This window comes from Myxine glutinosa, chromosome 9, assembly GCF_964187855.1.
Source record: "Myxine glutinosa chromosome 9, kmMyxGlut1.1, whole genome shotgun sequence".
In the NCBI taxonomy this organism is placed as follows: Eukaryota; Metazoa; Chordata; class Myxini; order Myxiniformes; family Myxinidae; genus Myxine; species Myxine glutinosa.
Genome location: NC_136269.1, coordinates 140,448,859 through 140,466,354, shown reverse-complemented (window position 1 = coordinate 140,466,354; position 17,496 = coordinate 140,448,859). Strand labels below are relative to the sequence as shown.

The following is a 17,496-nucleotide window of genomic DNA, read 5'->3' as shown; positions in this document are numbered from 1 at the left end:
ATCTCCACCTGATCGCTTCAAGATTAACAAATATTATGGTGAAAAAGTACTCTTTTGGGGATAAAAATGTTGAAACACAAAGTTCAGTGATGACTATCCTCGGCAAACATCAATCAACCTACATGGGGAACAAATGAGCTTCACCACTACAGTGGTTAAACTGCCAAAATCAAGACTCTCTGCTCACCTTCACTCCTTCATTCCTCTTTTCTCCCGCCTCTGGAACAAACTCCCTCACTCTCTTCAATCCCACTCCACCCTCCAGGTCTTTAAAACAGCTGTTCACCACCATCTCTGATCTTCCCCCATCCAAAACCTTGATCTTTTCTACCCCCACTAATTTCACCCCAATTCCACTTTTTTGAAATACCAACTTCTGTCCTGGAAGTCCTTGGTGTCCTTGTGTTTTATACTTCTCTCATCCCCCCCCCCCCCCGCCCCCCTTCGCACGCCTCCTCTCCCCAAGCCCTCTCCCTCCCACACATCTTCCTGCTCTCAAATGTTGTGTTTGTGTGCTTCCCCTTCTCTCCCCATCTTGTCTTCCGATCCCTGTTTTTATATATTTCGTTTGTCTGGTTGATTCGTTTGTAAAGTAAATGTTAGCTCTTTCACGAGCCTCGATTCAGTATACAAAAAAAAAGAAAGAAAAAAAAAAAGGTGTCTGAGCCGTCAGTACGTAGTAGATGGATGACTTGGTGGAGTGAAATTTTACTGAAATCGCAGTTACCCTCGTTACATAACTTCCGCAGAGTACCAGGGAAAACGTAGCTGACTGGAAACATGATGCACGGCCGCACGCTCTGTACAGGTGAACACATCTCATCACCAGTTTGGAAGGTGACGCACGGCCGTACGCTCCACACAGATGAACACGTCACATCTTATCACCGGCCTGAAAACGTCACGCATGGCCGCACGCTCTGCACAGATAAACACATCACATCTTGTAATCTGGCTGGAACCATGACGCACGGCCGCACGCTCCGTACAGATGAACACGTCACATCTTATCACCGGCCTGGAAACGTCACACATGGTTGTATACTCCAACGCTCTTGTCTAGTTCATGCCTAACACCGCCTGGCAGAAAGTGAAGAGCCGACAACTTAGGGCAAACCTGAGTGGAATGTTCGACGCCCTCTCCCTCAGCTCGTCGCTCAGCGGACTCCAGCTCGAGCCAAAGGCGTGCCTCCTCGCGCCTCTCCTGCCGGTAGCGATCACTTCGCTCCCTGAGGCTGGCCCGCCGACACACTTTGCTGCACCAACACGAGGGAAACAGGACGTACGGGATTTATATGAAACGTACATTGATCGCGTTAACGCTCTTGTCCTCATGAAAAACTGACAATCTTGCTGAAAACGATCACAATTTTCGATCTGCCTTCATTCCATCGACTGTAGGAGCCGGTGCTTCGCTCCAACGCGTAAGCTTCCCGGAGACGAGCCTGAAGCGCAGCGTGCCCTGCCAAGCAGCACGTACTCATGCTTCACAATCCCATGTTTAACCGACTAGTCTTCCTACTTTGGTACGCTGGCCAGTTCGGACAGACCATCTGTGGACATTATTCACATCTCTCCTCTCCTACTGTATCCATCTTTAACATTTCAGCGTCACTTTCGATAAAATGCAGGAACAATTTTATTACTTGGCAAAAAAAAATTGTGTGTTTGTTTGTTATTTGTTATTTGGGCAAAAATTTTTTTTTTTTTTTTTGCAAGTATGTTGCTCACTCCGGTTTGTGTGTGTTTGTGTGTTTGTCTGTCCACAAACTTATACTTGCCTACAGGCCACAATTTTAAACCGATCTTCACAAAACTTTACCAAATGGTAGAGTACGTGGTCCGACAAAATCCTATATATTTTTGGGGTCAAAAGGTCAACATAGGCCAAAGGTCAACCACTTTTTTCAAATTTCTAAAATCTTCAATTTTCATCCGATTGACTTGAAATTTGAATAGGATTTACATATCGGCTTACTGAATTCAACCACCAACTATTTTTGAGATGATCGTGGGCCAAAAGGTCAACGTAGGCCAAAGGTCAACCACTTTTTTCAAATTTCTAAAATCTTCAATTTTCATCCGATTGACTTGAAATTTGAATAGGATATACATGTCGGCGAATTGAATTCAACCACCAACTATTTTTGAGATCAGCATTGGCCAAAAAGGTCAACATAGGCCAAAGGTCAACAACCATTTCAAATTTCTAAAATCTTCAATTTTCATCCGATTGACTTGAAATTTGAATAGGATATACATGTCGGCGAATTGAATTCAACCACCAACTATTTTTGACATCAGCATTGGCCAAAAAGGTCAACATAGGCCAAAGGTCAACAACCATTTCAAATTTCTAATATCCTCAATTTTCATCCGATTGACTTGAAATTTGAATAGGATTTACATATCGGCTTACTGAATTCAACCACCAACTATTTTTGAGATGAGCGTGGGCCAAAAGGTCAACGTAGGCCAAAGGTCAACTCAACAACTTTTTTTTACTTTCTAAAATCCTCAATTTTCATACGATTCACTTGAAATTTTAATGGGATATACACATCAGTTAACTGAATTCAACCAACAACTATTTTTGAGATCAGCATAGGCCAATAGGTCAACATAGGCCCAAGGGCAACCACTTTTTTCAATTTTCTAAAAGCCTCAATTTTCATCCAATTGACTTGAAATTTGAATAGGATTTTCATATCCGACAACTGAATTCAACCACCAACTATTTTTGAGGTTAAAAGGATGCTCTACTGAGTGCCATTCCACTTTGTTCTGTTTTGCCAAGTGTCGCTCTAAGAGTGATTTTTCATTTTCATGTTGACAGAAATCTCTCAAATAGAATAATTTCCTGGTGGCAGAACGTGCAATATTTGTACATCTCAAATGATACTCCATTCGCGAGTGGGTATTTTCATGGTAATTAATAACTTTTCTTGACAAAACGTCAAACGAGAATAACTCTCCTGTTTGCGTGAGGAAAACCTTTCTTCAATCCCATGTTCCCAAGCCATTTCCAGGATAAATTAAAGCCCGAAACGGGAGACCATGCCCCATGAGCGACGGGCCATACCCTCGGCTTCCAGCACTGGACGTCCTCCTCTGGAGAGATGACCGAGGTTTGGCCTGGCTTTTCAAGATGGCGTCTTGCTTGTGCCTGAGGTCGAGCAAGTGCTTCTTCAGTCCCTCGTCCTCACACAGGTCTGTGGCATAGCATCAAGCATGTTGGTGTGACATCTTTTGATAATGGAGTGTCGGATTATGTCAGGGTTAGCGGGATCAAACCCCCCACCCAGATCTCATCGTACATCAAATCAGATGTTTTGTCAACAAACTAATAAAACCAGTCATTAATTATTAAAGGTTGACCACTCAATCCATCCCCCCCCCCCCCCCTTACCACCCATTTATAATCTCAAATAAACCAGATCTTCTATCCCACCCCCTCCAACTAGAGTATAGCAATTGCATAATGAAAATGCCAACTTGCAGACCTGTCTCTCTATTGGGCACATGTGTACCTGATGGAGCTCTTCCAAACTTTTTTATACAAAGGTCTCAGCTCATGGAGGAGTTGTAGGACAAAGGGTGGCAGGTTCTCAAACTACCAGAAGGTAGGGTGGGGAAGGACTTGCACAAGGAGGAAACGAAGGGAAAACACAAAAACAAGTAATAATGGCCCAGAGAGGAACAGGATGGGAAAGAATCAATGATTTTAGAAGAGATCGTGGATGAGCATGGGCATGAGGTAATGATGGGCAGCACATTTGGAAGGCTGAAGTGAGGAGGAAGAGACAACGGACACAGAGAGATCATTCTACAATCGGACATGAGCTTCTTGCACTTTTTCAGCAATGCCCGTGCCGAGGCGAACATCACCGTGGAATTCGGCCCAAGATCTTGCACGAGATGTGTGGAAGGGTTAACCATCCTACATAAACCAATCTTGTTTCTGCTCCCATAGTGATGCAGTGCCAGGACGCACCCTAATGGTGGCAAGGGCTGGCAGATGAGATTGATGCCCATCTCCAGACAATCCATCTTCAGGAAACAGAGACCACAATTGAGAATGCCGTCTCATCATCCACTCATCAGCCTGGCCCTCACAAACGATTATGTGGGCACGATCAGAGGGCAGTGCAGCAGAATGCAAATGGGAACACACATGATTAATTCCTGATCTTCTCAATCTCGAAGGCTTGCAGCTGCAAACCGTGTGGCAATGGGATCCGAGACCGGTTGGCCTGCCGCATGATTACCATTTAGAATGAAAACCTTCCTCAACTTCCACACCAGGTTTGATCCTTGCGAGCTGCCTCCATCAGGGTGGAACAATTTCGATGTTCTGGAGTTACTCGGTAGGTAATGAAGCCGCATGAAGACCGTCAACGATGGAAAAACTATTGGAGATAGCAGGCTCTTTAGCACCGCAAGTGCAAAATTTACTTGAAAGCTTCAAATTCTGTCATCTGCTACTCGGTGCTGAAAAAGAATGAAAAGTTTACTCCATTGATTTCATTTGCTGCATCGATTTCATGGAAAGATTGCAAAATTCAATTCAAAACTCGACGCAGAACGCATTTCCAATGCAATTTTTCAAAGTAATAAATTGCACCCATTTTTAATTGAATACCCGGAGGCTGTTCCTTCCCAAACCGCACCAGAGCACTACTGCCCCAATTACTCTCAGCAGCTCTGTGTTCGACGTACACATCACTGAGCACACTTCATTTTCCACCATCTAAATCACTGCTCAAACCTCACTACCCACCCCCACAATGGCCCCCACCAGCATCCCTCGGCCCTCGTCTCCTACAGGTACAACACAACAACGTACACATGTAAAGGGCCTAGTCCAAATGATTACTGCGTGTCCATCTACACAAAGAGCAAAACAATTGCCCAAACTTATCATTCTCAAAAGGAAACTTCAACGGCTTCCACTCCACACATTACTCTCAAAATTGCAATCGTCAAAGAAACACATATAAACCTGGAAAAAAATAGCAATAATCAAAGAAACACAAATACAACCTGCGTTTTAAAGGCTATTTTCCCTGCTAGAGCGGGGGTTAGCCTTGCGGTCCGCATGACAATCTTCTCCAAAGAAACACATATAATCCTGGAAAAAATTGCAATAATCAAAGAAACATATATAAACCTGTAAAAAATTGCAATAATCAAAGAAACATATATAAACCTGGAAAAAAATTGCAATAATCAAAGAAACATATATAAACCTGGAAAAAAATTGGAATAATCAAACAAACATATATAAACCTGGAAAAAAATTGCAATAATCAAAAAAACATATATAAACCTGGAAAAAAATTGCAATAATCAAAGAAACATATATAAACCTGGAAAAAAATTGCAATAATCAAAGAAACATATATATAAACCTGGAAAAAAATTGCAATAATCAAAAAAACATATATAAACCTGGAAAAAATTGCAATAATCAAACAAACATATATAAACCTGGAAAAAATTGCAATAATCAAACAAACATATATAAACCTGGAAAAAATTGCAATAATCAAAAAAACATATATAAACCTGGAAAAAATTGCAATAATCAAACAAACATATATAAACCTGTAAAAAATTGCAATAATCAAAGAAACATATATAAACCTGGAAAAAATTGCAATAATCAAACAAACATATATTAACCTGGAAAAAAATTGCAATAATCAAAGAAACATATATATAAACCTGGGAAAAAATTGCAATAATCAAACAAACATATATAAACCTGGAAAAAAATTGCAATAGTCAAACAAACATATATAAACCTGGAAAAAATTGCAATAATCAAAGAAACATATATAAACCTGGAAAAAAATTGCAATAATCAAACAAACATATATAAACCTGGAAAAAATTGCAATAATTAAAGAAACATATATAAACCTGAAAAAAAATTGCAATAATCAAAGAAACATATATAAACCTGGTAAAAAATTGCAATAATCAAAGAAACATATATAAACCTGGAAAAAAAATTGCAATAATCAAAGAAACATATATAAACCTGAAAAAAAATTGCAATAATCAAAGAAACATATATAAACCTGGAAAAAATTGCAATAATCAAACAAACATATATAAACCTGGAAAAAATTGCAATAATTAAAGAAACATATATAAACCTGAAAAAAAATTGCAATAATCAAAGAAACATATATAAACCTGGTAAAAAATTGCAATAATCAAAGAAACATATATAAACCTGGAAAAAAATTGCAATAATCAAAGAAACATATATAAACCTGAAAAAAAATTGCAATAATCAAAGAAACATATATAAACCTGGTAAAAAATTGCAATAATCAAAGAAACATATAATCCTGGAAAAAATTGCAATAATCAAAGAAACATATATAAACCTGGAAAAAAATTGCAATAATCAAAGAAACATATATAAACCAGGAAAAAAATTGCAATAATCGAAGAAACATATATAACCCTGGAAAAAATTGCAATAATCAGTTTTCTCAAAAAATAATTCTCTTTAAAGAGAGTGAACGCCATTTTGTTTTATTACCTCTGCCACCGGAGGTGGATAGAGGTTATGTTTTCATCCCTGTTTATCTGTCTGTGAGCAGGACATCTCAAAAAGTTATGAATGGATTCGGCCGAAACTTGGTGGATGATTTGGGTAGGTGTCAACAACAACAACAACAGGCATTTTAAGGCCATTTTCCCTGCTAGAGCAGCCTTGCGGGCCCCATGACAATCTGCTCCATTTTGCCCTATCTCCATATTTATCTATGGGTAGGTGTCAAGAACAAGCCAATTCGATTCTGTTTCAGGCCTGAATCCAGATACGGCCTATCAGTGTGAAATAAATAAATAAATCAGTGTAAAATATTGTTTGTGAAATAAATGTTAGCTCTTTCACGAGCCTCGATTCAGTATACAAAAAAGTGCGATACAAAACGTAAACTGTTCATATCCTGGTGGAGGTACGCGCTCTACCGAGTGCTGTTCTAGTTTTCCTTATTTTGCCTGCTACGATTGAATTCCTCATTTGTTTGTCATTGAAGTTCACATTTGTTTCTTATTAAACTTCTTACTTCTACATTGCAAAGCGTGGTGTTGGCTTAGCGGTTAGGGTGCCAGCTTGGGATCCTAGGATCCTGGGTTTGAATCCCGGTTGATCACTGAATTAACACCAGGGGGTTGACTCGGCCTGTCATCCTTCCGAGGTCGGCAAATTGAGCACCAGTTCACTGGTAATTCCCTTTGTGTCGCAAGAGGCGACTAACAGGGTTGGCGTCAGGAAGGACATCCAGCCGTAAAAAAAAAAATTGCTTCAAAAAGGGACCACGGTGCCCAAAAAAGGCCAACCCCTGCTCTGCGGGGAAAAATGGCCTCTAAAGGTGGTTCTACTTCTACATTGCAAAATGATTTTGCATGCTGAAGCTCTTCACTCAATTACTCTCAAAGTTTGCTCAAACGCAAAAAAACAAGTTGACGAAAGCCACTTATGACGAAAGGGATTTGCCATTGGCACACGAAGGTGTAATGACCCGACGTATCGTGGCAAGGCTACGAAACGAGTTATGAAAGGCCCATCACTAAAGCACCAAGGGGTATACTTGCCAATAGCAGTCTCATCCTGGTTGGTCTTCGCATCAAAACTGGCACCATGGGAAACCAGCATCTCCGCAACCTCCACCTGGTGAGGGACAGGAAGACGGCTCTTTCAGAAATGTTCACTCGAGGACGAAAGGGAGGGGAGGTGTAGTGACACGTGAACCAGACGCCAATTTATCCGGACCACAGGTCATTTATCTGCAGATATTTACAGTCTATTCTCCTTCAATTTAATCTCTCTGCCTCTTGACGACGAAATCCGAAAAGCAAAATGAGACGAAACTCAAGGCCTGGTTTTCATCATTTCCCTGTCTTCATGCCATTGTAAAGTTAAACATAAACCATTTCCACTCTGTCCTAGGCAGATTTTGTGGCACCGAGGGTTCAATTTGGCTTTTCAAAGGCTTGAACTTTCCTTTTGGGATTAATTGTCCTTGTTCATCATTCCTCTTTTGCTTGCTGGATTAGATAGCTCCAAGGATGCCACTCGTATCAATTGACTCACAAACGGAATATCTCGAAAAGCAAGGCATGCATTGTTAATTTGTTTGGCAACTCCCCAGCATGTACAGTCTCCAGCATCTTCTCAACCCATTCCCAATCAAAAAAGGCCTCAACAACATACTCCCACATGTAGAACAGGGCCACGGGCCCATATTCTGGGGTAAGCCGACCAATGAACACAAAACAATATTATTCAACCAAGATCATCACAAAACGATGAGAAAAGGCTGTTAAGGTGACGGTCTTCTGGTCGAAGCATAACTGCTCATGACACGCTCGTTAAATGCATACTCCATACTAGCATCTCAGCACAACTCGTAGATAAAACTTTTTTTTCTTTTTTTAACTCTCAAATATTTTCGCCTTTAAAAATCCCATTAGAACTCAAACCAGCAATCCACACACATTAAAAAAAAAACTACACCTGAACACATAAATAACTAGATGGTATTCGTCGAATACTTACCCCGTGCAGTCAACTTGGTGCAATCCAACTCTTCTGTTTTTTAAGGGTTTTTTCTTTGATCCAGATCCAATATGGCTGCCAGACCACGTGACCAATGACGTCATAAATTTACATTCTCCAATATAACTTACGTCGATCACGCTCTAGAACTTTCAAACTGATCGGACTAAGCTTTGTACTTGTCGAATTATGACGTCATAATGAAAGCACCAATGATGTCATCGTTAACAGCACATTCGCGATGCAGAGTTCTTTACAACGAGCCACGTTCCAATTTTTTCCATCGAGAGGTTTTGGAGATATAGAGGTACAGACTTTTTTTCAAGATAGCGCCCATACCATGTGACCTATGACATCATAATTATCACTAAAATTTCTACATGGGTAGACGGTAGACGCATACTATGGTGAAAATTTTGTGTCAATTGGAACAACGGTTGCCGAGAAAATGAATTTTTAAAATGCGGACACGTACGTACAACATATGTACGTACGACATACGTATGTATGTACACAATTCCCGATCGCTTAACCCCACTTTTCACTTCGCGAGCAGCAAGGTAATAACAGAGAAGATCAAAATAATTAGCAGTTTAAAACACAAACAAATGTTTTCCATTAACGCATTTACGAGGATATAAATGGAACTTGTAAATTGAAGATGCAATTTGGCCCATCATCCTGAACTTGTACATAGGACGAGGCCATTTGGCCCATAATCCCGGACTTGTACACAGGAGCACATTTTGGCCCATCATGTGGGATATGTACACAGGAAGAGGCCAGCTGGCCCATCATGTGGGATATGTACACAGGAAGAGGCCATTTAGCCCATCATCCTGGACTTGCACATAGGACGAGGCCATTTGGCCCATAATCCCGGACTTGTACACAGGAGGAGCACATTTTGGCCCATCATGTGGGACTTGTACATGGGAGAAGGCCATTTGTTCAGTCATCCCTGCTCTATATCAACACTATATTAATTGAATCGATGAGTTTATTTGCTTATTATCACTGGTTTTTTTTTGGGGGGGGGGGGGGGGAGAAATGTGGAAATGAACAGTGGAGTGACTTCAGGGGTTTGTTTGTTAATCACAAAAGAAAGAAAGAAGTTTATGTTGGTCAGTATGGACAGGGCTGTGGAGTGAGGAATGAGCATATGCTGACAGCACATTAATGATTTTTTTTTTGTACGAGATTTCTTCACTCGAGCCTTTTCTCAAACACCACAGTGAAGCCACAACCAAGGGAAATCATCAGAGGTGACTTAATACTTTGGATGGCTATTTTTTATAAAGTGTAGTTTTTCTTTCATTATTTGAACATCACGACTTGCCATATTACAGCCATTACTCTCCATTCAATCCCGACCAAGAACCAGCTTTCAATTGAGGCCAACAGCAGAATAATAACTATGAACACTGGTTGAAAGAGATGGAAATTGAAAATAAAGTGGCTTCAATTAGAATGAAATAGGTGATATATTTATGAGATTCCAGACTTACGGTGCGATCTCAAATCTTAACAAGATGGTACGCATACGATACTTACCGCGTGCAGTCTTGAGAAGGACTTGATGTGAGTTGGTGCGACTTGGTCTTCAGTGAGCTGATATGAAAATACTCTTCAAATTTCAACTCAATCGGATGAAAATTCGTGATTTCAGAAATTTGGCCTATGTTGACCTCAAAAATAATTGGTGGTTGAATTCAATGAACAAATGTGCAATTCCTCTTAAAATTTCAAGTCAATCGGATGAAAATTACCAATTTTAGAAACTTGGGCCTATGTTGACCTTTTGGCCTGTGTTGACCTCAAAATAGTTGGTGTTTGAATTCAGTGACATGATAATTGATAATGTAAATCCACTTCAAATTTCAAATCAATCAGATGAAAATTGACAATTTTAGCAACGGCCTATGTTGACCTTTTGGCCTAAGTTGCCCTGAAAAATAATTGGTGGTTGAATTCAATGACCAAATGTGCAAATCCTCTTAAAATTTCAAGTCAATCAGATGAAAATTGACAATTTTAGAAACTTGGCCTATGTTGACCTTTTGGCCTATGTTGTCCTCAAAAGTAATAGGTGGTTGACTTCAATGACCAAATGTGCAAATCCTCTTAAAATTTCAAGTCAATCGGATGAAAATTACCAATTTTAGGAACTTTGGCCTATGTTGACCTTTTGGACCATGTTGACCTCAAAATAGTTGGTGGTTGAATTCAGTGACCTGATAATTGACATGCAAATCCACTTCAAATTTCAAATCAATCGAATGAAAATTGACAATTTTAGAAACTTGGTCTATGTTGACCTTTTGGACCATGTTGACCTCAAAATAGTTGGTGGTTGAATTCAGTGACCTGATAATTGACATGCAAATCCACTTCAAATTTCAAATCAATCGGATGAAAATTGACAATTTTAGAAACTTGGCCTATGTTGACCTTTTGGACCATGTTGACCTCAAAATAGTTGGTGGTTGAATTCAGTGACCTGATAATTGATATGCAAATCCACTTCAAATTTAAAATCAATCGGATGAAAATTGACAATTTTAGAAACTTGGCCTATGTTGACCTTTTGGCCTAAGTTGACCTGAAAAATAATTGGTTGTTGAATTCAATGACCAAATGTGCATATCCTCTTAGAATTTCAAGTCAATCAGATGAAAATTGACAATTTTAGAAATTTTGGCTTATGTTGACCTCAAAAGGTCATGTAACATGTGATACACTTCCAAATTTACTCTGCTGAACGGTTTTCGACGCTCTTAACAAAATGCAGACACATACGTACGACATACGTAAGTACGTACGTACTTAGGCTACGGATTGCTTTTTGCTCCACGAGCGCAGGGTAATTCCATAAGCAAGTGTCCAACTCTGACTTTTCATGATATTCCCACATGGTTAATCAAATGGTTAAAATGACATTTGACATTTCACCTTGGGTCAAGGTAAGTAAAGCCAAGTCCATGTCAAAGGTCAGTTAATATCAAGAACACGTCAACAGAAAACAATAAGCAACATATTTTTCCAGTTTAGGATCCAGCAGAACACATTTGAGATGGTAACTAATGATTGGCATTCAATAATAATGCGAAGTGATGGGATTTACGTGTATGGTGAAGACTATATGTTAATTATGCATATTTTTTCTCTAATTAGGTCATTTGCTTATTCATTTGCATATTGCAAACATCTGAGAGGTCAAATGACGAAACAAATGTCATAATCAATGTTCCTTGTGAAATTTGCCACATTTTGGTACCAAGGTCGATATACTTTGAATGAAGTATGGTCACTGTAATGACGTTTGAACTTTGACCTTGAGTCAAGGTCACTAAAGGTCAACAGAAAAAAAATGGCGACATCATTTCTCCGATTAGTAGGACCCAGTAGAATACATTTATAGTGGTTGCCCAAAATTAACATGAACTGCACACGAACTTGAAACCGACTACATAGGCCGCCCCCACTATCTGTTAAGAGTCCATATTCTGCAGGAGTGTGCGCTTATGGAAAGAAATCACCAAACTTGGACCAGATGACCTTTCACATGTCCTCTTCAAAGTCTGATCCAGGGCAGACACTTTCGACCTCATTAACACCTAAATAGCATAATCCAAGATGGTCGCCGCAAAACTCGGCCCCAACTGCATTTTGACATATCTCAGCAGTTACTGCTCCGAATTAAACACACTTGGTATGCACATTGATAGTTCTGGTCATCAGGAATCGAATGAACTATGTTTCGTTACCATACGAGGTCAAGGTCACATGGAAAGGTCAAGGTCACTGGCAGTTTTGACCGAAAATGACAATAAACCATACATATCAGCAACCACTGAACCACGTTGGATATATTTGATATGTAAATTGATATTCCTGGGTTTAGGAGATCACATGCAAAATGATTCTTGACCGTTGGTGGTCAAGGCGATATGTTGAAGTCTGCAATATATGCATACATGTATGCAGTATATGTTAATTTATCGGAGGGTGTCACCAATCGATTAAAACCAACATTTGACTCGTGCAGACCAATTTATTTTGGGGAAATATCTAAACACGACAGCAACATGATGGAATTGATTAAGCATGTCAGTCGCGTATTCCATTGTTACGTTTTCATGAATAAGATGAGATACAAGAACTAGTCAATATGCAAAATAGACAGGCCACAAGAGATAAGCGAGGAAGATGTCACTGCGATTGAAAGCTTCGTTGTTTCACTGTACTCAGTCATTTGCTCATAGAACGACGTCAACAAAACGAGACAACACATCTTCGCCCAGTTCTCGCGAGGCTTTGAATACCTTCCACCGACGAAGGCAACACTGATAGAGCATGTCAAGAGAGTGACATATCAAGCTGGGTGTGTGTGGGGCCATTCTCTTGTTACCAAGTTAGAGTTCCCTTGTCCCGGTTCATGGGGTTGGATTGAGACAGTTAGGATGGGAACCTTATTCGACTCCTCTTCTCTTCTCCGAACCGCCAAGGCCTTGGATGAGCTGGTTCTTGCTGCACCAAAGGCTTACTGTGCCCCGCCCAAATATCTTGACCTTTTCCCGTGACCTTGACCTCCCTAGGTCATGAATCATTTTGTATTTGATCTCCTACGCCAAGGAATATCAATTTCCATATCAAGTATATCCAGCTTGGTGCAGTGGTTGCTGATATATACGGTTTATTGTCATTTTTGGTCAAAAATGCCAATGACTTGACATCGTATGGTCACAAAACATAGTTTGTTTGATTGCCAATCGTCAGAAGTATCAATCTACATACCAAACATGTTTAATTTGGAGCAGTAACTGCCGAGATATGTCGAATTGCAGTTGGGGCCTTGTTTTGCAGCAACCCTTCTTGGATTTATGCTAATTAGGTGTTAACTAGGTCAAAAGTGTCTGCCCTGGATCAGACTTTCAAGAGGACAAATGAAAGGTCATCTGGGCCAAGTTTGGTGATTTCTTCCACAAGAGCACACTCCTGCGCCGAATATGGACTCCAACAGAGGGGTATAATTATGCTAATTAGGACACAAGGCCATTCAACCATATTGTTGTCGCAGATAACAAATATCTGTCAATGATGGGTGTCTATTGTGGGGTGGGAAACAGGTGTAGTTATACCATTCCCACTCAAGAACACATGCTTGCAGAATCACATTTAACGCACCCCAGGTACGTGTCGGATGAAGGCCCTCGCCAAATCATTAATTTGGTGGCCAGGACTGGATATGGATATGGAGGACAGGGTTAGGTCGTGTCCTGATTGTGCGGAGACACAAATGTCCCCAAAGCCAAGCCATTCATTTGGTGGCCAGGACTGGATATGGAGGACACGGTTAGGTCGTGTCCTGATTGTGCGGAGACACAAATGTCCCCAAAGCCAAGCCATTCATTTGGTGGCCAGGACTGGATATGGAGGACACGGTTAGGTCGTGTCCTGATTGTGCGGAGACACAAATGTCCCCAAAGCCAGGCCATTAATTTGGTGGCCAGGACTGGATATGGAGGACACAGTTAGGTCATGTCCTGATTGTGCGGAGACACAAATGTCCCCAAAGCCAGGCCATTAATTTGGTGGCCAGGACTGGATATGGAGGACACGGTTAGGTCGTGTCCTGATTGTGCGGAGACACAAATGTCCCCAAAGCCAGGCCGTTAATTTGGTGGCCAAGACTGGATATGGAGGACACGGTTAGGTCATGTGCTGATTGTGCAGAGACACAAATGTCCCCAAAAGTTGTACCGCTTTTGTTGTGGCCGTGGCCTACGGATCCACATAGATTTTGCCGAAGTAAAAGTCAAACATTTTGATCGTGGTAGACAGCTATTCAAAATGGCTTGAGGTTTTCCCTGTGTCCAGAACCACAACAAATGCTACCATTGTTGTGCTAAGATAATTGTTCGTAATTTATGGTTTTCCGCAAAATGTCGTGTCTGATAACGGACCACAATTCATTGCAGATGAATTCGCAACGGTTTTTTTTTTTTTTAAATTGAATGACATAGATCACACCTTATGTCCGCCATACCATCCTGCGAGTAATGGTTTAGCTGAGAAAAATGTTTCGACATTCAGGAAAATGTTTGAGAAATCTGACAAATAAATAGCAGACGTTGTACCACAAAATAGCAAATGCACCTTTGCATTACTGGAACACTCCAAATACGGTAACAGGTGTAATTCTGGCTAAATTGTTCTTTTAAAAAACCCCAGCACTCGTTTGTCAATCGTCAACCCTTGTTTACAAAAGAAAGGTAGAAAGTAAACAAAACGCTTCGAAGGTTCACCTTGATGGTCCTAACACTAAAATGAGATCATTTCACTTGTATCAATCCGTCTATGTCAGAAATATGAGAGGAGGGAAGGAAAACCATTCCAGGTATGATCGGGTCCACTGAGTTACCTGGTGAGAGTTCCAGGAAATAACTGTAGGTATGTGCATGCTGACCATCAGGAAGCTGACGATTTATGTAAAAATGGTGGATTGGAGCAAAGTTTACCTGAGTACGAACCAACGTCGGAGGTTCTTGATTCAACACCTAGAAATAGTCAACAGTCACCTGCTTCTGTACCTGTGGAACCCCATGTACCTGTTGAACCAAGTATGGTTCCTCGGATATTAGGGACAATATACACCGCTCTAACGCATAACCAGGAGTTAAAACATTTACAACAAATATGAAAACTATTTTCATATCACAATGTTAAATATAGAATATATAGAAGATAATGTTAAAAAAAAAATGAGCCCTATCTTCCAATGGTAAAAATTTCCCAAAAAAATTCCTAGATCCAGAATAATATCCTGAGCTTCACCAACAACTAATAAATTCTTCCTTATCCCAAGGGCAATCATCCCACCAACTTTCATCCAAATCCGTTCAGAACTTTACCAGATATCTTGTTCACAAACACACGAACACACACACACACGGACGGACACGATCGAATGCATTACACCCTAGCGGGAGTAATAAGTCCGATTTCTAGTCAGTTCCCCATTGTTGGTTCAAATTCTGATTCAAGTAGAGTAATTCCGACGGTACCTCGAGGGTCGAGCCGAACGTCGAGACATCCACAGGGACTCGATTTGTAAGATTCAGCTTGGGCAGGTGAGGTGGAACGGAACATGTTTGGTTTACCAATTACTATTGCTTGGATTTTATGTTAAATTTCTTGTTATTTTGTTCGACTGGAAAACTCGGCATATTTGCTTCTCCAGGATACAACAATATATCAGGAATGTCTTGAGCTGTATTTGTATGCACCCGACGCTTAAATACAATAAACGAGTAAAATGAGTTCAACAACTCGTTGATTTATTCAAAACATTCCATTGGGTAAATCTCGGTTCTCGTTGTTGCACAATCTGCACTTTATATGCGTGAAGATGTAATCAATCTCTTCTGTGCAACTTTGTTTTGAATATTATTATCCTGTACGTTTGAATTAATTTGAGGAATCTTTTACTTAATTGTTTCTCTCCGAGGAGTAATTCCATGTTCGGGGGGGTTGGGGAGGGGCACAGTAAGAGGGGGGCAGACACACAGCATTAGCCTATTATGGACTGTATACCTAGCAGGAACATAATATGTTAAATGTGACCAAGTCCTCAACATTCCCACCACACCACCCGAACCACAACTCCTCAACCTCCCCTTCCCCTCAACACAACTCCTTGACCCCACTCCCCATCACAACTTGTCAACCCCTCCCTCCCCACCACAACTGAAACCCCACTCCCATTGATCAAATCAGCAAGAACATGCATATTTACTTATTACATACGCACATTAAATCACTTGGTCTCTGAGTGATTAGAGTCGTCTTGATCACAAACACCTAACTCATTAATCATCCGTTAAAGCACAGATTGTGTTCAGGACAGCGACCTCAATCACTCCCAAAAATAACAAGTGTTACGCCTGGGTCCCCCATCAGTGAAGTGATGTGAGTTGACAAAGTGGAAGATGCAGAAAACATGGAATAGTCGATAATATTTGCGAGTGGGTTGTAGACACACCCACACACCAGATTAGAAGTTAGTAGTTCGTTTATTTTTCAAGATATTTCGCTCACAAGGTTCAGACATATATATGGTGGCGGCCATCTTGGATTTTGACGTGGGTTGCACCTACACACCAAATTAGAATTCGGTCCTTCGCTTATGCACGCACCCACGCACGCACGGACGAACGGACGAACGGATGCACGCACGGAGGAGAAAACCGTAGTCCCCCTTTCGCTCCGCGGTGTGACGGGGGACAATAACCCGTGTTTGAAGCAAAAACGTGTTCACTGCTTATGTGCATATATAATACATTGTGCTTATATAACTCGGATAGATTCCAATTGCACTTAACAGAGGCCTCAGCATCAGGCTGATACTGTTACAATGGCCTGTGATGCCGATTGACTCCAAAGCTTTCGCTATTTGTTGATCCTTTTAACAGTCCCATTGGTCGATTTACATCGAGCAGAAAATGTATAAGGAGGAGCCATCCAGCAGTGCACTTGTGACAGTATCTGAACTAAGATCTAAATTATGACACTGCTAGATGGCTCCTCCGGAGCTTGGCAGGCAAGGCGTACTTACGTGGCGGTGACGTCACGGCGTGCGCTCATTAGGTTGGAGAACGGAAATTATAGATTCATATATATATATATATATATATATATATATATATATATATATATATATATATATATATATATATTGTTGCGGACGCGGTTAAGATGTTATTTTGACCGAGCGGTGGTGTATTACCGCGACCGAACAGTTATTCCCCGACTCTAACACCCGATTTACCCCAAACTTTGGCTGGATCGCGCCACCGCTATTCAATCGGGAAAACTCTAAAGCGACCGAATACAAAGAGGAAAAAGGAATA

General features: G+C 40.6%; 1 protein-coding gene across 5 annotated transcripts in view; it reads right to left on the bottom strand.

Moving 5' to 3' along the window:
• Positions 1–17,496, bottom strand: part of LOC137414080 (protein phosphatase 1 regulatory subunit 16A) — an 80,885-nt gene that overhangs the window by 2,854 nt on the left and 60,535 nt on the right. For 3 of the 5 annotated variants that reach the window (XM_068099556.2, XM_068099558.2, XM_078785015.1), the window contains 3 exons: positions 7,621–7,696; positions 3,083–3,212; positions 1,118–1,256 (listed from right to left, as the gene is read on the bottom strand). In XM_068099556.2, coding sequence (XP_067955657.2) covers positions 1,118–1,256; positions 3,083–3,212; positions 7,621–7,696 — 345 coding nt within the window. Of the gene's footprint in view, positions 1–727; positions 921–1,117; positions 1,257–3,082; positions 3,213–7,620; positions 7,697–17,496 lie in introns of all 5 variants that reach the window. The other 2 variants (XR_010981818.2, XR_010981819.2) reach the window with 2 other exon arrangements.